This window comes from Triticum aestivum, chromosome 5A (assembly GCF_018294505.1).
Source record: "Triticum aestivum cultivar Chinese Spring chromosome 5A, IWGSC CS RefSeq v2.1, whole genome shotgun sequence".
Classification (NCBI taxonomy): Eukaryota; Viridiplantae; Streptophyta; class Magnoliopsida; order Poales; family Poaceae; genus Triticum; species Triticum aestivum.
Window position 1 is genome coordinate 700,051,633 of NC_057806.1, and position 20,310 is coordinate 700,071,942.

At 52.0% G+C, this 20,310-nt stretch overlaps 3 protein-coding genes and 1 pseudogene across 3 annotated transcripts; all 4 read right to left on the reverse strand.

The window, feature by feature from the left end:
• Window positions 1-4,537: 4,537 nt before the first annotated feature.
• LOC123106107 (2-oxoglutarate-dependent dioxygenase 11-like) lies at window positions 4,538-13,935 on the reverse strand (annotated as a pseudogene).
• Window positions 13,936-14,189: 254 nt separating this feature from the next.
• Window positions 14,190-16,368, reverse strand: LOC123106104 (2-oxoglutarate-dependent dioxygenase 11). Its single transcript, XM_044528311.1, has 4 exons — window positions 15,690-16,368; window positions 15,354-15,601; window positions 14,786-15,110; window positions 14,190-14,642 (listed from the first exon to the last, which is right to left on the reverse strand). The coding sequence occupies exons 1-4, from the start codon at window positions 15,918-15,920 to the stop codon at window positions 14,400-14,402; spliced, it is 1,047 nt and encodes a 348-aa protein (XP_044384246.1). The 5' UTR covers window positions 15,921-16,368; the 3' UTR covers window positions 14,190-14,399.
• Window positions 16,218-18,296, reverse strand: LOC123106106 (2-oxoglutarate-dependent dioxygenase 11). Its single transcript, XM_044528313.1, has 4 exons — window positions 17,947-18,296; window positions 17,582-17,843; window positions 16,894-17,218; window positions 16,218-16,750 (listed from the first exon to the last, which is right to left on the reverse strand). The coding sequence occupies exons 1-4, from the start codon at window positions 18,173-18,175 to the stop codon at window positions 16,508-16,510; spliced, it is 1,059 nt and encodes a 352-aa protein (XP_044384248.1). The 5' UTR covers window positions 18,176-18,296; the 3' UTR covers window positions 16,218-16,507.
• A 135-nt stretch (window positions 18,297-18,431) lies between these two features.
• Window positions 18,432-20,182, reverse strand: LOC123106105 (DNA-directed RNA polymerases II, IV and V subunit 9A). Its single transcript, XM_044528312.1, has 4 exons — window positions 20,042-20,182; window positions 19,848-19,923; window positions 19,240-19,398; window positions 18,432-18,730 (listed from the first exon to the last, which is right to left on the reverse strand). Exons 1-4 carry the CDS (start codon window positions 20,068-20,070, stop codon window positions 18,650-18,652), a joined length of 345 nt encoding a protein of 114 aa, XP_044384247.1. The 5' UTR covers window positions 20,071-20,182; the 3' UTR covers window positions 18,432-18,649.
• Window positions 20,183-20,310: the final 128 nt, after the last annotated feature.

The following is a 20,310-nucleotide window of genomic DNA, read 5'->3' on the forward strand; positions in this document are numbered from 1 at the left end:
GGCTTTGCCGTCGGCATATTTTTATTTTTACTTTTCTTATTTTGTATAAATTTTATAATGTTTTCTTATTTTTTATAAATATTTTAATGTTTTCTTATACATATTTTTTACATGCAGAACATTATTTAAAATGTACCATACATTTTCTTTAATGATTTGAAACATTATTTTTAATGACATGATCTTTTTTTCTATTGTACAACAATTTTCTAAAATATCACGTATATTTTTTTTTCTATGGTCTCGTGAAAGGTGATACATAGGAGAGCAACTGACTCAGGGGTACCGTTACCGAGTGCCTGATCCGGTAACTATGCGAGTGCCTGATCCGTCTACTACCGTGTCATCGTCGTCCGTTAAGGGGGGCCACGCCCCGGAGACGCGTGCCGCCTCTTCGGACATGCCACCACACCACCCCGCATGTATGAGGGCCCGGTGCGACGCTCCAGTGGCATTGCTACCCCCCCCAGGGGCCCCGACCCGCCTAACCCTGTAGCGTTTGACCACGGGATCTAGCCCTTTGACTTTGCACGGACTGGATTTGACCAGTGGACCTCTCCATCCGGTTGTGTTAGGTCATCTCAGAGGGACACCTGGGAGCAACATCCGGGCCAAACCGACAGCTGCATCCCCTCCGTGTAGACCCGATGCGTCCGTTTTCGCCCTCCAGGTGACGGCGGCAGCGCCGTCCGTGAGGGGGGGCACACCCGGACACGCGTGCCGGGCGTTTGCAACCACCACAACACTTCCAAACACATGGGAGGCTGCCTACGCAAGATTTGGCGGCATGCTAGCCCCCGGAGGCCGCCGGCCACAGCAGTAGACGCGCGAAGGGCAATCCGCGTAGAGGGGATTTTTCGGATACTTCTCCATCACCAAAATTTATGAAAAAAATATTATCGTTCTTATAGCACATGTGCACACGTCGTGCAAAAAAACTCATGATTTTATCGCGCTCCGAGTATTTAATAATATTCACGCCGCATCGTTACCGCAGAATGGCTACTACCGTGTCATCGCCGTCCGTTAGGGGGGGCCACGCCCTGGAGACGCGTGCCGCCTCTTCGGACATGCCACCACACCACCCCGCATGTATGAGGGCCCGGTGCGACGCTCCGGTGGCATTGCTACCCCCCCCCCCCAGGGCCCCCGACCCGCCTAACCCTGTAGCGTTTAACCACGGGATCTAGCCCTTTGACTTTGCACGGACGGGATTTGACCAGTGGACCTCTCCACCCGGTTGTGTTAGGTCAGCCCATAGGAACACTTTGGAGCAACATCCAGGCCAGACCCACAGCAAGATCCCCTCCGTGTAGACCCGACGCGTCCGTTTCCCCCCTCCAGGTGCCGACGGTGGCGCCGTCCGTGAGGGGGGCCAAACCCCGGAGACGCGTGCCGCCTCTTCGGACATGCCACCACACCACCCCGCATGTATGAGGGCCTGGTGCGATGCTCCGGTGGCATTGCTACCCCCCAGGGCCCTTGTCCTGCCTAACCCTAGAGCGGTTGACCACGAGATCTTGCCCTTTGACTTTCCACGGACAGGCTTTGAACAGTGGACCTCTCCACCCGGTTGTGTTAGGTCAGCTCAGAGGGACACCTGGGAGCAACATCCGGGCCAAACCGACAGCTACATCCCCTCCGTGTAGACCCGATGCGACCGTTTTCCCCCTCCAGGTGACGGCGGCGGCGCCGTCCGTGAGGGGGGGGGCACACCCGGACACGCGTGCCGGGCGTTTGCAACCACCACAACACTTCCAAACACATGAGAGGCTGCCTACGCAAGATTTGGCGGCATGCTAGCCCCCGGAGGCCGCCGGCCACAGCCGTAGACGCGCGAAGGGCAATCCGCGTAGAGGGGATTTTTCGGATACTTGTCCATCACCAAAATTTATGAAAAAAATATTATCGTTCCTATAGCACATGTGCACACGTCGTGCAAAAAAAACTCATGATTTTATCGCGCTCCGAGTATTTAATAATATTCACGCCGCATCGTTATCGCAGAATGGCTACTACCGTGTCATCGCCGTCCGTTAGGGGGGGCCACGCCCCGGAGACGCGTGCCGCCTCTTCGGACATGCCACCACACCACCCCGCATGTATGAGGGCCCGGTGCGACGCTCTGGTGGCATTGCTACCCCCAGGGCCCCCGACCCGCCTAACCCTGTAGCGTTTGACCACGGGATCTAGCCCTTTGACTTTGCACGGACGGGATTTGACCAGTGGACCTCTCCACCCGGTTGTGTTAGGTCAGCCCATAGGAACACTTTGGAGCAACATCCGGGCCAGACCCACAGCAAGATCCCCTCCGTGTAGACCCGACGCGTCCGTTTCCCCCCTCCAGGTGCCGGCGGTGGCACCGTCCGTGAGGGGGGCCAAACCCCGGAGATGCGTGCCGCCTCTTCGGACATGCCACCACACCACCCCGCATGTATGAGGGCTCGGTGCGATGCTCCGGTGGCATTGCTACCCCCAGGGCCCCTGTCCTGCCTAACCCTAGAGCGATTGACCACGAGATCTTGCCCTTTGACTTTCCACGGACAGGCTTTGAACTGTGGACCTCTCCACCCGGTTGTGTTGGCTCAGCTCAGAGGGACACCTGGGAGCAACATCCGGGCCAAACCGACAGCTACATCCCCTCCGTGTAGACCCGATGCGTCCGTTTTCCCCCTCCAGGTGACGGCGGCGGCGCCGTCCGTGAGGGGGGGCACACCCGGACACGCGTGCCGGGCGTTTGCAACCACCACAACACTTCCAAACACATGAGAGGCTGCCTACGCAAGATTTGGCGGCATGCTAGCCCCCGGAGGCCGCCGGCCACAGCCGTAGACGCGTGAAGGGCAATCCGCGTAGAGGGGATTTTTCGGATACTTCTCCATCACCAAAAATTATGAAAAAAATATTATCGTTCCTATAGCACATGTGCACACGTCGTGCAAAAAAACTCATGATTTTATCGCGCTCCGAGTATTTAATAATATTCACGCCGCATCGTTACCGCAGAATGGCTACTGCCGTGTCATCGCCGTCCGTTAGGGGGGGGGCCACGCCCCGGAGACGCGTGCCGCCTCTTCGGACATGCCACCACACCACCCCGCATGTATGAGGGCCCGGTGCGACGCTCCGGTGGCATTGCTACCCCCCAGGGCCCCCGACCCGCCTAACCCTATAGCGTTTGACCACGGGATCTAGCCCTTTGACTTTGCACGGACGGGATTTGACAAGTGGACCTCTCCACCCGGTTGTGTTAGGTCAGCCCATAGGAACACTTAGGAGCAACATCCGGGCCAGACCCACAGCAAGATCCCCTCCGTGTAGACCCGACGCGTCCGTTTCCCCCCTCCAGGTGCCGGCGGTGGCGCCGTCCGTGAGGGGGGCCAAACCCCGGAGACGCGTGCCGCCTCTTCGGACATGCCACCACACCACCCCGCATGTATGAGGGCCCGGTGCGATGCTCCGGTGGCATTGCTACCCCCCAGGGCCCCTGTCCTGCCTAACCCTAGAGCGGTTGACCACGAGATCTTGCCCTTTGACTTTCCACGGACAGGCTTTGAACAGTGGACCTCTCCACCTGGTTGTGTTAGGTCAGCTCAGAGGGACACCTGGGAGCAACATCCGGGCCAAACCGACAGCTACATCCCCTCCGTGTAGACCCGATGCGTCCGTTTTCCCCCTCCAGGTGACGGCGGCGGCGCCGTCCGTGAGGGGGGCCACGCCCCTGAGATGTGTGCCGCCTCTTTGAACATGCCACAACACCACCTCGCACATGTATGAGGGTCCGGTACGATGATCCGGTGGCATTGCTACCCCCCCCCAGGGCCCCCGTCCCGCCTAATCGTGGAGCGGTTGACCACGAGATCTAGCCTTTTGACTTCCCACGGACGGGCTTTGACCAGTGGACCTCTGCACCCGGTTGTGTCAGGTCACCCGTAGGGACACCCGGGAGCAACATCCGGGCCAAACCCACAGCTACATCCACCGTGTAGACCCGACGCGTACGTTTCCCCCCCTCCAGGTGCCGGCGCCGTCCATGAGGGGGGCACACCGCGGACGTGAGGGGGGTCACACTCTCGAGACGGGTGTCGGGCGTTTGCAACCGCCACAAAACTTTTGTCGGCATAGCTGTTTTTGATTTTAATAAAATATAATGATCTATATTCAAAAGAACATGACCGCACATTATATTAACGTGCTCGAAAAAATACAAACCATATATATATATATATTCATAATATATGAAAAAAATACGAACTACATATATATTCATATGTATGTTTATATTTAACATGCTACATGTTAGTTTATATAATAATACATAAAAAAGCTTAAAAAATACATATGAAAAAAAAAGTCTACCTATGCCGACGGCTATGCCGTCGGCATAGAGACGGCCAGGTTAGGCGGCGGGCGGCGTGCCGCGGATCGCTGACGTGGCATGTATGCCGACGGCAGCCGTCGGCTTAGCTCATTGACGGTGCGCCGCGGATCTATGACGTGGCATGACGATATATGCCGACGGCCGGCCGTCCAGGCCGTCGGCATAGATTTGACGACGTTAGCCGCTGGTCACGGGCGGGGTCGCCGGGCCCACGGGTATGCTGACGGCCTGGTTATGCCGACGGCTGCTGTCGCCATGTTCGCAGCTGGGCCGACGACATATGTATGCCGACGGGTGCCGTCGGCTTAGCTCGTGATAGCCCGACGGCCAAGGTACGCCGACGGCCAAGACGTGGCTGTCGGCATAGCGCAAAGTAGGCCGACGGCAGCCGTCGGCATTGATTTGGCCGTCGGGGTAGGGCCAGTTTCCGGTAGTGCTAGTAGTATTACCTGCTACGACACGCGCCATTCAGTTCAGCTACTACTTGGGAGCTTCATCCGCTCCAAGAAACTCTTCCCCTCCAGCTTCGTCGCCAAGAAGAGCTCCCTCAACCTCTCATGCTCCACCGTCGCATAGGCCTCGGCCTCCCCGTCGGCACGCGCCATGAGCTCCTTCAGAGGTGTTTGGAGAGTGGAACGCCGCCACCGACAGCCGCTCCTCCTCGGGGTCCACCACCACGCGGTGCTCGATGCTCCTGTACCTCCCGTTCGTCAAGATCTGTCATCAGGGGAGCAAAACACAGGCAACGCAATGCTTAGTTCTACAAAATACAGCATATACAGTATCCATTCATCGCCCTTCTATGGTTGGTGCTCGACCTCGAAGATATCTCCAATGTTGACGACGAAAGCACCCTCGACGGGCTTGACGGGAAACCAGCTGCCGTTCCTCTTGATCTGCAGGCCTTGGACGTGGTTCACTTGGAGGACGAGAGTCAGGAGATCGGCGTCCGAGTGCGGGGAGAGGCCAACGACTTTGTCTGCCTGAGGGCATGGCGGATAGTAGTTCATTCTGATAGACTGCAGCCCCCCGATGCATCTGTCGGCAATCACCTCTTGTTTCAGTCCCAAGTTCTCCGACATCGTCGCCAAGAGGGAATCCGCTACCTCCTTCACAGCGCAGGAATATCTATCCAGCGCTGATCTGAATAAAATTCAAAGTGCAGCACTTGAGAAGTCGATAGCAGGGCAAGAGCTTGAAGCCGCCACAAGTTTAATTTGCAGCTAGCACTTGATGATGTGTTGGAGAATGTTTTGTACTAATACTCCCTCAGTTTTTATTTAGTTCGCATATTAGCTTTGGTCAAAGTCAAGCTTTACAAACTTTGACCAAACTTATAAACAAAAATATTAAGATATACAATAACAAATCAACAACATTAGATTTATTATTGAATGTACTTTCACATCGTATAGATTTATTATGATAAATGTCTATATTGTTTTCTATAAACTTGGTCAAATTTTATGAAGTTTGACTTCAGTCAACTCTAATATGCAGAGTAAATAAAAATGGAGGGAGTACCTGATTTTTCCTCCAAAGTAGGGCAAAATAATAAAAGAGGCGACCAAAAGTATCATTCCATTGTAACTAAGCTGAAGAACAGCGTGACAGGCACAGGCAGCGAAGAATGCCATCGCAATCTTACATACCTGAAGGCAGCAGGCTGGTCAGGCCAGAGCTTGGTCTTCCTGATCTCGGGTGGCTGTGCGTAGAGGAAGAGCATGTCGGCCCAGTCGAGCTTCTGATCCTCCGAGACGACGAACAGCTGACCGTAGCCTTCCAGCCGCCCTTCTTGCTGCGTGAATCGTCTCTTCTTCTCCGCGGGTAGCTGGAAGAATTCTTGGAGGCTGGCCTTCATTCCCTCCACCACGTCGTCCGGGACGCTGTGGTTAATCAACTGCAAACAGGAGAGCAGTTTGTCACGAGAACTACGGTGGCGGACCCCAAGGCCGGCTCCGCTACGGCCCAGCCCAGGCCCAGGCGGGAGAGGAGGCCCAGCTCGCGCATCACCGGACTGACCTGGAGCAAGTGAACCATATATATATCAGGACTGGGTGTGAGTGAGGATATCATTGGATCAGAACACCGGCGGTGCCGTTGGGCGATGTATCCTTCCTCCCACCCCCGACTCTAAATCCCGATCCCCTTCTTGCTGATTCGAACTCTTGGATACTTATCTGTACTCTGAACTTGGCGATTTAGAGATAGATCGATGTATTTCCACCCAGGACCATATCATCTGGTATTCAGAGCCTCAAATTTCCCCCAAAAATTTTCCTTCCGCCACTGCCGATCTGGAGAAGAAGAAGATTCGCAGCCTCAAGCAGATCATGGCGGATCTGGACTTCCAGAAGCAGATGGAGGAGGCTGCCAAGGAGAGGAGCAGCATCGCGCAAGCGCTGCTCGGGATCCAGCGCTCCCTCGACAAGATTGAGCCAGCGGTGTCGCAAATGGAGCCGCTGCTGCAATCTCTCGAGCCGATGGTCAACGATCTGTCGGCCTGGCGTCCTGGGGTGGACGCGGCCGTCGGGCGTCTCCAAGAAGATCTTGGGGACATTCGCGCGCAACTCGCCAAGATCGCGCTCGGCGCGAACGCATCGGGAAAGGCGCCGGGTCACTCATCCTCGACGACGGCGGACGCGCCGTTGCACGACTCCGGCGCAAGTGGTGACGACCACGGGCAGAGTGGCCGCCGCTATGCAACACCAAATCGGGTCCTGCCGCTTGGGGAACCAATCCTCCAGGCGCCGGCCCCGACCAATGGTACTTTTCGGACACCCTTTCCCTCTGTTCCTATCCCAAATCCTTATGAACAGGGCAACACTACGGGGTTCTCGGGTGGTAGATCGGGCACTACTAGGGTTGAATGCCCGGAGTTTAACGGGGACAATCCCACGGGGTGGAAAATTCGTTGTGAAGCATGTTTTAGGATAGGGGCAGTGGATCCTTCGGTCTGGGTAGATACCGCTGTGGTCAATTTTACTGGAGCAGCAGCTTTGTGGTTAGAGTGGTCTCAGGCTCATGTTAAATCCACTAGTTGGGATCCTTTTGTTGCATCTGTCTTAGAAAAATTTGGTAGGTCTGAGTTCCAACAACTCCTCCGAAAATTTTCTCGGCTTAAGCAGTATGGGACGGTGTTAGAATATGCAGAGCAGTTCAATGTGGTGATGCATAGTTTACTGGCTCACCACGGGTCATGGGATCCGTTGTTTTTCACCACTCATTTTTTGGAAGGGTTGCAACATGATATTAAAATTGCTGTTATGCTTCATCGTCTGCAAGATTTGGATACTGCTGTCGCTCTTGCTGAATTACAGGAAGAGGTGGTGGAGCTGACGCGACAAGAGAATGAGGCAGTGGCAGCGGCTCGCGGGTCGGCTACAAGTACTCGCACTGGGCGCTTTTTAGCGCGACCTCCTCTGCCAGTGGTGCTGCCCTCGATTCCGAGTACTTCAAAAGCACAACTCTCTCGCCAGGGACACCTCCGACCGATGGAAGACGCAGTCCAGATTCGGCACGTATTCCCATCGCTAGCGCCTCAGTGGACGACAAGCTCCGAACATTGCGGGCTTATCGCAAAGCACGCGGGCTCTGTTTCACGTGCGGTGAACGCTGGGGGCCGGGTCATGTGTGCACCGCTACGGTTCCTTTGCATGTTGTGGAGGAACTGGTGGGTCTGCTGACACCACCAACAACGCCAGAGTCGCCGGGTTCTCAGGGAACTTCTGATGATGATCTCTGTCTCTTGTCGGCGGCTGCCATTGCGGGGACAGAGGCACCTAAAGCTTTCAGAATGCTGGGCAAGATGAATGGCAAGACCTTGCTGATGCTGGTTGATTCGGGTTCTTCGCATAGCTTCATCAACTCAGAGATTGCCAGCGATTGGCATGGAGTGCAGCCTATGGTCAAGAAACTGAGAGTGAAGGTGGCTGATGGTGCAGTGACCACTTGTGACGCTGAGTTACCAGATTGTGTGTACCAAATTCAAGGTCATCAATTCCGATCAACTTTGAAATTGTTTCCATTGGGTAGTTATGATGTGATTTTGGGAATGGATTGGCTGGAATCTCGAGGGCTCATGACTGTCAACTGGGGTAGCAAGTACATGGTTTTCCAACATCAAGGCCAATTTATTCAGTCGCACGGAGTTTCAGCCTCAGTTCAGGAATGTCCACCGATTTCAACTGTTGAGTTGCAGCTTCTGCAAACTCAGGAATCAGTGCTGCGAGTGGTGCAGTTGTGTTCAGTTAAAGATGATGCTGAGGCTGCCGTAATTCCAAAGGCGGTGACAGCTTTATTGGAGGAATTTGCAGAACTGTTTGAAGAGCCTCGAGGATTGCCACCCCAACGGTCCTTCGATCATACAATCGATTTGCTGCCCGGGGCGACACCAGTCAACATCAGGCCCTATCGATACAACCCGGCGCAGAAGGATGAGATCAAAGCGCAAGTGGCCGACATGTTGAAACAAGGGATCATTCAAGTCAGCCGTAGCCCCTTCGCATCCCCTGTGCTCTTGGTACAGAAAAAAGATGGGGAGTGGCGTTTTTGCATTGATTTCCGCCATCTTAATGCTATCACTATCAAGAATAGGTACCCCCTACCCGTGATTGATGAGCTTTTGGATGAACTACAAGGAGCCAAGTGGTTCACAAGTATGGATTTGCGCTCGGGCTATCATCAGATTCGCATGAGGCCTTCAGATGAAGCAAAAACAGCCTTTCAAACGCATCACGGTCATTTCGAGTTCAAGGTGATGCCATACGGTGTGACAGGGGGACCAACAACTTTCCAAGGTGGGATGAATATCATGCTGAAGCCGTACTTGAGAAAAGGGGTTCTAGTCTTTATTGACGACATCTTAATGTACAGCATCACCTTGGAAGAACACATTCAGCTTATGCGATCAGTGTTTCAGACTCTGAAAGAGAACCAAATGAAAGTGAAGCGAAGCAAGTGTGTCTTTGCCTGCAAGCAACTGCGGTACCTGGGGCATGTCATCAGTGAAGATGGGGTGAGAACAGACCCAACTAACGTCGATAAGGTGCGAGATTGGCCAAGTCCGCAATCAGCCAAAGAGGTGCGCCAATTCCTTGGCTTAGCTGGGTATTACCGGAAGTTTGTGAGGCACTTTGGCATTATCAGTCGACCCCTGATGGAGTTGCTTAAGAAAGGGGTGGTCTTTCAATGGACACCACAACATGAAGAGTCCTTCCAAGCGCTAAAAACGGCAATGACTACTGCACCGGTCCTTGCACTGCCCAACTTTTCAAAACCCTTTGTGGTCGAAACTGATGCTTCGGACCGTGGAATTGGTGCAGTTCTAATGCAGGATCATCGCCCAATTGCGTTCTTAAGCAGACCCTAGGGCCAAAACTGCGCTCTCTCTCCACCTATGAAAAAGAAAGTTTGGCAGTACTCATGGAAGTTGAACGATGGCGACCGTATCTGTTGACCAATGAGTTTGTCATTCGAACAGACCACCGCAGCCTTGCCTGCTTGGATGAGCAGCGGCTGACTACTCCATGGCAACAAAAGGCGATGACAAAATTACTTGGGCTGCATTACCGAATTGAGTATCGGAAAGGGGCTCTGAATCAGGCAGCGGATGCACTATCACGTCATCCAAATGCACTTGCATGTGTTATCTCAGTCTGTGTGCCGCGGTGGCTAGATGAGGTGAAGCAAGGTTATGCTCAGGACTCAAAATGCACCAACATGTTATCATCTGCAGCGGCAGGAGCAACTCTGGTTGGTCCCTTTAAAGTGCAAGATGGCCTTATTCGTTATAAAGGGCATGTGTGGATAGGTAACAACACATCTGTCCAGCAGAGAATACTGCAGGAACTCCATTCCGGTGCCTTGGGAGGGCATTCGGGCATCCAAGCAACTTACAGCCGCGTCAAACAGCACTTCGCATGGCCGCAGCTAAAGAGGACAGTGAAGGCCTACATATCGGAGTGTTCAGTGTGTAAACAGGCAAAACCGGAGCATGTGAAATACCCGAGCTCCGTTACCCGTGCCTAAACAAGCATGGGAGATGGTCACTTTGGATTTCGTTGAAGGACTGCCAACCTCGAAAGGATTCAACTCTATCCTGGTAGTGGTGGACAAGCTCACCCGCTATGCCCATTTCATACCACTTCGACATCCATTCTCAGCACTGCAAGTGGCTAAAGCCTATATGGATAACGTCTTCAAATTACACGGACCTCCAGAGGCAATGGTTTCCGACCGTGATCGAATTTTCACCAGCAAGGTATGGCAAGAACTCTGCAAGCTCACTCACATCAAACTGAACATATCCTCAGCTCGGCACCCGCAAACGGATGGCACAACGGAACGAGTGAATCAGTGTATGGAGTTATACCTCAGATGCTTCGTGCACAATTGCCCCAGCAAGTGGGTCGAGTGGATTTCCTTGGCAGAATTCTGGTACAATACCTCATATCACTCTACTCTCAAGTCGACTCCGTTTGAGGTATTGTATGGCCACAAGCCCCGATTCTTTGGTATCACTAATGTGGCTGACTCAACAGTGACAGACTTAGCCCAGTGGACTCGGGACAGGGCAGTCATGGTGGCTCTGTTACGGCAGCATCTCAACAGGGCGCGGCAAAGCATGAAATAGAAGGCTGATCAGCATCGCTCGGACAAGACGTTTGCAGTCCATGATTGGGTGTATTTGAAGCTGCAGCCGTATGCACAGTCCTCAGTGGCGGCAAGAGCTAATCATAAACTAGCCTTTCGTTACTTTGGACCCTTTCAGGTACTCCAGCGGGTGGGCGAGGTGGCATACAGACTGGCATTGCCGGAACAAGCTCGGATCCATCCGGTCATTCATGTGTCTCAGCTGCGGGCGGCAGTTCCCCCTTCATCAACGATCATGCCGGAGCTGCCAACGCTGGATGAAGATCTGCTACAATCCCAGGTGCCAACGGCCATTCTTCAACGACGCACGGTGCAGCGAGGCGCGCGACAAGTCGATCAAGTACTCGTGCAGTGGTCTGGCTTCCCCTCGTCGCTGGCTTCCTGGGAAGATGCAATTCCCTTGCAGGCGCGTTTTCCTCGGGCGTTGGCTTGGGGACAAGCCAAAACTAAAGGGGGAGGAAATGTCACGAGAACTACGGTGGCGGACCCCAAGGCCGGCTCCGCTACGGCCCAGCCCAGGCCCAGGCGGGAGAGGAGGCCCAACTCGTGCGTCACCGGACCGACCTGGAGCAAGTGAACCATATATATATATATCAGGAGTGGGTGTGAGTGAGGGTATCGTTGGATCAGAACACTTGCGGCGCCGTTGGGCCATGTATCCTTCCTCCCACCCCTGACTCTAAATCCCGATCCCCTTCTTGCTGATTCGAACTCTTGGATACTTATCTGTACTCTGAACTTGGCGATTTAGAGATAGATCGATATATTTCCACCCAGGACCATATCACAATTCCAGTATCAGGATGATGAGGCAGCTACTAAAGAAAGTTAACTGAATGTTGGGTTCAGGAAAACACAGGCATAGCAACAGAGGTTGCAGTCAGCAGAGACAGGTGCGCAACGAACTAACCTGGAAGAAGCCCCAGTCCTGGCAGGCTGTATGGAGGCGTGCAGACTCCTCACCACGGCGGTCCAGCTCCAGCAGCAGCCTCCGGTGGTCGATGATGGGGATCTGAGCTTCCCCGTCGTCGTCGCCGGCACCGGTGACCGCGTCCGCTGCCTTTTTCTGGCTAACTCGTGTCTTTTGGCATATATAGACAGAAGATGGTGAGGACGCATCATTCAGTAATTTAATATTCAGAAAATAAATCCAGCTACAATCATGCCAACTTGCTTGTTTTCTTCTTCTGGGGATCAACCTCAACCTCCATTATTCCTTTATTTTTCACACTGGATAGGAACTGAAACGATAACAGACACCACAGATGCACCGGATATTCGTAACCGACAACAACAGAGTTTAACTGTCACTCAGCAGCTGCTAGTTTAGCTTCATCCGGTCTAAGAAGCTCATCCCCTCGAGCTTCGTCGCGAAGAAGATCTTCATGAAGCTCTCGAGGTCCAACGTCTTGTAGGCATCGTCCTCATGCGCGGTCAGCTCCTTCAGAGGACCTATCATGGCGTCCATGTCTGGGAAGTGGAACGCCGCGACCGACAGCCGCTCTTCCTTGGGGTCGACGACTGCCCGGTGCTCGATGCTCCTGTACCTCCCGTTCGTGAAGACCTGTCCTCGTCGTCAAAGCAAGACAAACAACGGAAATTGGTTCATTTGGTCGATGATATGTCAGATCTGCAAAATCTAGCATACGGCGTCATTGGCAGACAGCAGCATCGAATCGGTGTTGGACTGCGCGCACTCACCTCTAACATATCTCCGATGTTGACGATGAAAGCGCCCGGGACAGGCTTGACAGGGAGCCAGCTGCCGTTCCTCTTGATCTGCAGGCCCTGGACATGATTCACTTGGAGGACAAGGGTTAGGAGATTAGCATCAGAGTGCGGGGACAAGCCAACGACTTTCTCTGCTTGGGCGCATTGGGGGTAGTAGTTCATTCTGAAAGACTGCATTCCACGGATGCATTTGTCAGCGATCGTTTCTCGTTTCAGTCCCAAGTTCTTGGCCATTGTAGCCAAAAGGGAGTCTGATACATCCTTCAGCGCACCAGAATATCTATCCAGCGTCGATCTGAATGAGCCGACCAAAAAGCATCATTCCATTGTAATAACTAGGCTCAAAAACGGCGTGCCAGGTACAGGCAACGAAGAATATCGTCGCAATCTTACATACCTGAAGGTAGCAGGCTGGTCAGGCCAGAACTTGGTCTTCCTCCTCTCAGGTGGCTGTGCGTAGAGGAAGAGCATGTCAGCCCAGTCGAGCTTCTGATCCTCGGAGACGACGAATAGTTGACCGTAGCCTTCTAGCTGCCCTTGCTCCTGAGCGAATCGCTTCTTCGTCTCTGCGGGTAGCTGGAAGAATTGCTGGATGTTGGCCTTCATGCTCTCCACCACATCGTCTGGGACACTGTGGTTAACTAACTGCAAATAAACAGGAGAGCAATTCTAGCTAGTATCAGGATGATGAGGCATATATAGTACCAGAGGAGGAAGTTAACTGTCTTTGCTAGGTTTGTTGCGTTGAGGGGATTATAGGCATTGCAATTGCAACAGAGGCCGGTGTGCAATGGAAATTGTGAGCCAACGAACGAACTGACCTGGAAGAAGCCCCAGTCCTGGCAGGCTCTGTGGAGGCGCGCAGACTCCTCGCCGCCATGGTCCAGCTCCAGCAGCAGCCTTCGGTGGTCGATGATGGGGATCTGAGCCTCGCCGTCGCCGTCGCCGTCGCCGTCACAGGTGACCGCTTCTGCTGCCGCATCGTCTCCGCCGGTGGCCGCCACCAAGGCCTGCACACTCGGGACGGGGAGAGATCCCATCGCTTGCCGCTCTTGATAATTGAGATGCTACTGGTTCGTCGGATGCTAGAGTCTTCTGATCTGGCTACCTCATGTCTTTTGGCACAGATAGGCAGATACAGATGGTAGCGAACACGCATCATCCAGTGATGTAATATTCGGAAAATTAGTCCAGCCACAACCATGGAAATAGAAAAGTGTGAACTTGCTTGTTTTCTCATTCTTTTATTTTCTGGGGATCAACTTCCATTCTTATCTTATTTTCTGGGAATCAACTGTTTTCACACTGGACAGAAACTGAAATAACACAGCAGCACATAGCCCACTTTGTACACGACATCAAGCACGCAGGAACAAATCTATCAAAGTTTTGCAGAACACAAGCACGGTTCACGAGCAACTACTGAAGAAATCACAATATTATTATGTTTGCCAAGTTCAGCTCTCTTGCGCTCTACCAAGACGGCCATCAGGAACTAAATTCCAGAGCATGATCTGTTAGGGCCTCATTAAGGTTGGTTACACAGCATGAACTACCTGAATATCTGACAACGATGCGAGGACCAACAACACAGTTTACCTGCTATGCTGGGTTCGTAGCAATCAGCTGCTAGCTACTTCAGCTTCATCCGATCCAAGAAGCTCTTCCCCTCCAGCTTCGTCGCGAAGAAAAGCCTCATGAAGTTCTCGTGGTCCACCGTCTTGTATGCCTCGTCTTCGTCCGCCGTAAGCTCCTTCAGCGGGCCTATCGTGGAGTGGATGTTCGGGGAGTGGAACGCTGCGGCCGACAGCCGTTCCTCCTTGGGGTCGACGACCGCACGGTGCTCGATGCTCCTGTACCTCCCATTTGTGAAGATCTGCAGTCCTCAGCAGAGCAAAACAGGCAAAGAGAATCTGGTTTATTCGGTTGATTAATTCTACAAATTCTTATTGTATGGCACCAGGAACTTTATCATAATATCTGTTCATCAGCAGATAGCAGCATTGAGTTCACGGTTACCTCAAAAATATCCCCAATGTTGACGATGAGAGCGCCCTCGACGGGCCTGACGGGGAACCAGCTGCCATTCCTCTTGATCTGCAGGCCTTGGACATGGTTCACTTGGAGGACGAGGGTCAGGAGATCAGCATCAGAGTGCGGGGAGAAGCCGACGACTTTGTCTGCTTGAGCGCACGGCGGGTAGTAGTTCATCCTGACAGACTGCACTCCGCCCACGCATCTGTCAGCAATCACCTCTTGTTTCAGTCCCAAGTTCTCCGCCAACATCGCCAAAAGGGAATCCGCTATCTCCTTCACAGCACCAGAGTATCTATCCAGCGTCGATCTGAACGACATTCAAAGTGCAACACTAAAATTATGAAGGTTAAGAGCGCAATGTTCCATCTAGTAAGGCAAGAGCTTGAAACAACAGGCTTGCAGTTAGCACTTAATGATGTTTTTTTAATCAACTTTCTACCTAATTTTTGCCCTCCGAGTAGGGTATGGAGACAGCAAAAAAAGCATCACTTCACTGTAATTAGGTTGAACAGTAACAAGACAAGTACAGGCACATACATAACAATCATACCTGAAGTTAACAGGCTGGTCAGGCCAGAACTTGGTGTTCCTGCTCTCAGGTGGCTGTGTGTAGAGGTAAAGCATATCAGCCCAGTCAAGCTTCTGATCCTCCGAGACGACGAACAGCTGACCGTAGCCTTCCAGCTGCCCTCGCTCCTGCGCGAATCGTTTCTTTGTCTCTGCGGGTAGCTGAAAGAATTGCTGAATGTTGGCCTTCATTGCCTCCACCACATCGTGTGGGACACTGTGGTTAATCAGCTGAAAGCACCAATCATTTTTTTGGTATCAGGAACAGGCAAAATTACCAGAGGAAGTCAACTGAGAATTGTGAGCCAACGGTACTGACCTGGAAGAAGCCCCATTCCTGGCAGGCCCGGTGGAGGCGCGCGGACTCCTCACCACGGCGATCCAGCTCCAGCAGCAGCCTCCGGTAGTCGATGATGGGGATCTGGGCCTCACCCTCGCCATCGACGATGCCAGCGACCGCCTCCGCAGGCCGGAGATACCTCGGTGGCACATCGGCTCCGCCGGTGGCCGCCACCATGGCCTGCACACTCGGGACGGGGAGAGATTCCATGTCCTGTTGTTGCTCCTGAGATGCTACTAGTTCCTCTGATAGCTCAGTCTTCCCTTCTGTCTACCTCATGCCTTCTGGCATCATCCAGTCCAGTAATATAGTATTCAGAAGTTCAGTCCAGCTACAACAACCATAAAAATACTGCCAACTTGTTTGTCTTCTTCTTTTATTTTCTGGGGATCAACTATCTTCTATCTCATGGGAATCAACATGACACTGGATGGAAACTGAAACCATAAAGCTGCCTCATGGCCACACAGCACATAACCCACTTTGTAGAAGGCATCAAGCAGCATAGAGGAATTAACAGTGGATATATAGGCTAGTAGAAACAACAATCTATTGAATGCGATTAGGTGACATAAATAAAGGTTTGCACAGAACACACCGAAACCACAAAATATGTGCCTCTAACAAGACGGCTAGCTATCGGAAACTAAATTTCGGAGAATGATCGGTTGCAAACCGATACATGTGTCATACTGTCTGAGCATCTGATACAAGAATGGTGCACGGACGCAAATCAACAGTGCCTGCATCAACATGGCTTGTTACCTGATATACGGTAGCATTAAGGTGCTGGCAAGCTAGTTTAGCTTCAGCCGCTCCAAGAAGCTCTTCCCCTCGAGGTTCGTTGCGTAGAAAAGCTTCATGAAGCTCTCATGGTCCAACGTCCTGTAGGCATCGTCTTCATGTGCCGCCATCTCCTTCAGCGGACTTATAATGGCGTGGATGTTTGGTAAGTGGAACGCTGCGACCGACAGCCGTTCCTCCTTCGGGTGGACAACCGCCCGGTGCTCGATGCTCTTGTACCTCCCGTTTGTGAAGACCTGCCCTCGTCAAAGCAAAACAAACAATGAGAATGGGTTTATTTGGTTGACGATATGTTAGTTTTGCAAGGATACTGCGCCATACAACATCTGGTCTTCAGCAGACAGCAGCATCGAATCGGTGTTCGGCTACGCGCGCTCACCTCAAGCATATCTCCGATGTTGACGATGAAAGCGCCCGAGACAAGCTTGACAGGAAGCCAGCTGCCGTTCCTCTTGATCTGCAGGCCCTGGACATGATTCACTCGGAGGACGAGGGTTAGGAGACCAGCATCAGAATGCGGGGATAAGCCAACGACTTTCTCTGCTTGGGCACATGGGGGGTAGTAGTTCATTCTGACAGACTGCATTCCATGGATGCATTTGCCAGTGATCACTTCTCTTTCCAGTCCCAAGTTCTTCGCCATTGTGGCCAAAAGCGAGTCTGATACGTCCTTCACAGCATCAGAATATCTATCCAGCGTTGATCTGAATGAGACTCAAAGTGCAACAACGAATCATGGGTAAGAACTGCACTAGAATGTTCCATCTAGTAGAGTAAGACTTGGAACCACAGTTTGCGCTAGAAATGATGCTTTTAAAATTGTTTTTCTACCTAAGTTGCGTTTCCAAGTAAATAAAAATAAAATAAAGGAGACAACAGAAAGGTATCTGAGAAACTGAGACAAGTACAGATAACTTTTTTTAAGAAACAAAAATACTTATTGTCCACCCAATTTGACCTCCCAGGTAGGGCAAAACAATCAAGGAGACGAAAAAAGAGTATCATGTCATCATTGTTATTAGGCTGAACAGTAGTGTGGCAGCGAAGAATAACAATGGCAATCATACCTGAAGTTGGCAGGCTGGTCTGGCCAGAGCTTGGTGTTCCTGCTCTCATGTGGCTGCGTGTGGAGGTAAAGTATGTCAGCCCAATCCAGCTTCTGATCCTCGGAGAAAACGAATAGTTGACCGTAGCCTTCCAGCTGCCCTCGCTCCTGAGCAAACTGTTTCTTCGTCTCCATGGGTAACTGAAAGAACTGCTGGATGCTGGCCTTCATTCCCTCTACCACATCGTCTGGGACGCTGTGGTTACAGCTGCAAGAACCATTTACTTTCTAGTATCAGGATGAGGCAATTATAAGAGCAACTCAAGTCCTGGCAGGCCCTGTGAAGGCGTGCAGAGATGAAGCAATGGAAATTTTGAGCCAAGGAACTGACCTGGAAGAAGCCCCAGTCCTGGCAGGCCCTGTGAAGGCATGCAGACTCCTCGCCACAGCGGTCCAGGTCCAGCTCCAGTAGCAGCATCTGGTAGTCGATGATGGGGATCTGGGCCTCGCTGTCGCCAGCGACCGGCTCTGCCGGCCGGAGATACCTTGGCGGCACGTCGGCTCCGCCGGTGGCCGCCACCATGGCCTGCACACTCGGAACAGGGAGAGATGCCATCTCCTGTTCCTTCAGGATAGTTCAAGTCTTCTGTCTACCTCACATCTTTTGACACATCTAGATGGTGGTACCGAGGCATCCGGTACTTTCACATTCAGAAACTCAGTCCACATATAATCACAGAATACTACAAACTAGTTTGTCTTTTCTTTCCTGAGAAGTAACATCACACTGGATACAAAATTGAATCAATTGCACGATGATGCTCATAACCCACTTTGTGCAGGACATCAAAAACAGAGGAATTAACAGTGGATAGGCAAGAACCAACCTATAAAATGTGATTAGAGACATAAGGGTTTGTAAAACAAGTACATGGTCACGAGCAAGTACTGAAACCACAATTATATGTTTCACAAATTCAGCTCTCTTGTGCACTAACAAGACGGCTAGCTATCGGAACCTAAATTCCAGAGCATGATCCTAAAGGGCACGGGTTGACGGTAGCTTCCGCAGGAAGGAGATGTGAATCGTTCACTCCCTCCACCGGTTGCCGCAGGAGGGGTTGCAGCACACGAAGAACAGAGTCATCCCCTCCTCCCCTCTTGCTGTAGCCTGCACATTATCGGAAACAAGTTAATAATTCTTTCTACGAAGGACATTTTTCTTCAGCCAAATTCTTTCTACAAAGGACATTTTGTAACTATTAAGAACATTCAAGCTTCACAGGTTGATCTACCATAAAAACAGGGTAAGAATAATAACCGACAGCCAACTTCATTATGCAAGAGATATTAAGTTGCAGTCATTCTTAAGAGTACATGATGAGTGGCTACGTTCCTTGGTTAGTCAGTTAGCAGTGTTGCATAAAAGGTATCCTTGCTGTTGCATAAACATATCAGTTTAATTTAAGGCACAAACCAGGGAGATAATGCAGTTCGGACTGACAAGCCTCCACATAAGGTCAAACAAAATGGGCAACATTTGGTACACTGACAGAAACAGTAACAAGGTGCGGGTTTTGCAAGGAAAAAAAGTGTGTAATGCCATGTGATGAACCATGTATGATATTTGAAGCCATATATAGACAGAAGCAAATAAACAAACAGGTTGGTGGCATGGACCTGGAAGAAGACGGCCTCGCCGTGGCCGCAGGCTGCGCAGCGGACGTCCTTGGTGCGGGGAAGGGTGGGGTCGGAAGCGACGTCCTGCAGGATCTGCGTGCGCTCCCCGGCCTCATGGTGCACGATGTTGCGGTAGACGCAGTTGTCGCCAGCGACCTCCTGGACCAACCAAAGCAAGCAAGAACTTGTGAAACACTCTTCCTCTGTTTCCAGGTTTTCGCAGACTGGTGAAACAGAGGATGTTTATTTATTCAGGTTAGGTTTGTTTATAGCGCAACGGTAAATGATAATCTCTTGTGTGGAGGGGAAATACAAGCGTGGCATGGCTGGTTATCAACTTTGACAAGAACAAAAAACAGTTTAACCGGGTAGCATTGCGCGGTGGAAATTGGGGGTGGGGGATCGCCCGGCAGGCCAGCATTCGAGAGACGGAGACGTGACACGTGCGTGCGATTGATTTGGTTTGCGAGACGGCTACGATCGATCAAGGCCGTGGCGGACTGGGGCCGGACGAAAACCCTAGCTAGGATTTGGGGGCCGAGAAGAAAGGAATCGCCGCATGGCATTGCGGAAGGGGGCGGCCCGGCGAGAGAGGGGAGGGTGGGTACCTGGTGCTCGCAGTTGCGGCAGGCGAAGAGGAGGACCTTCCGCTCCTTGTCCTCCTTGGGGTACAGGATGTTGTTGCTGCCACCACCAATTCCGTCAGTTTTTAACCAAAATCGATCGGTCGATCAACTCCGATCCGGCCGTCGTTAGGGAGAAGGGGAAGCGGGAGGAGGAAGAAGGGAGGGGAGGCGCGTACCACTCGCGGCAGAACTTCATGGCGCTCATGGCGGCGGCGGGGTTGGATTTCCTGCTCCTGGCAGTCCTCAGTCCTTTTCTTTTCTTCTCTTGTGGGTTTCGTCGGCTCACCGTCTCAGGTCGTTTCTGTTTGTTTATTACGGTTTTGCCCCTTTGCCCTATTGTTCATTAGGAGTAATCCCTTAGTCCCATAATATAAGATGTTTTTTTTTAAAATTATATAAGATGGTTTTTTGACACTAGTCCATAACACTATTTTGAGTAGTATTT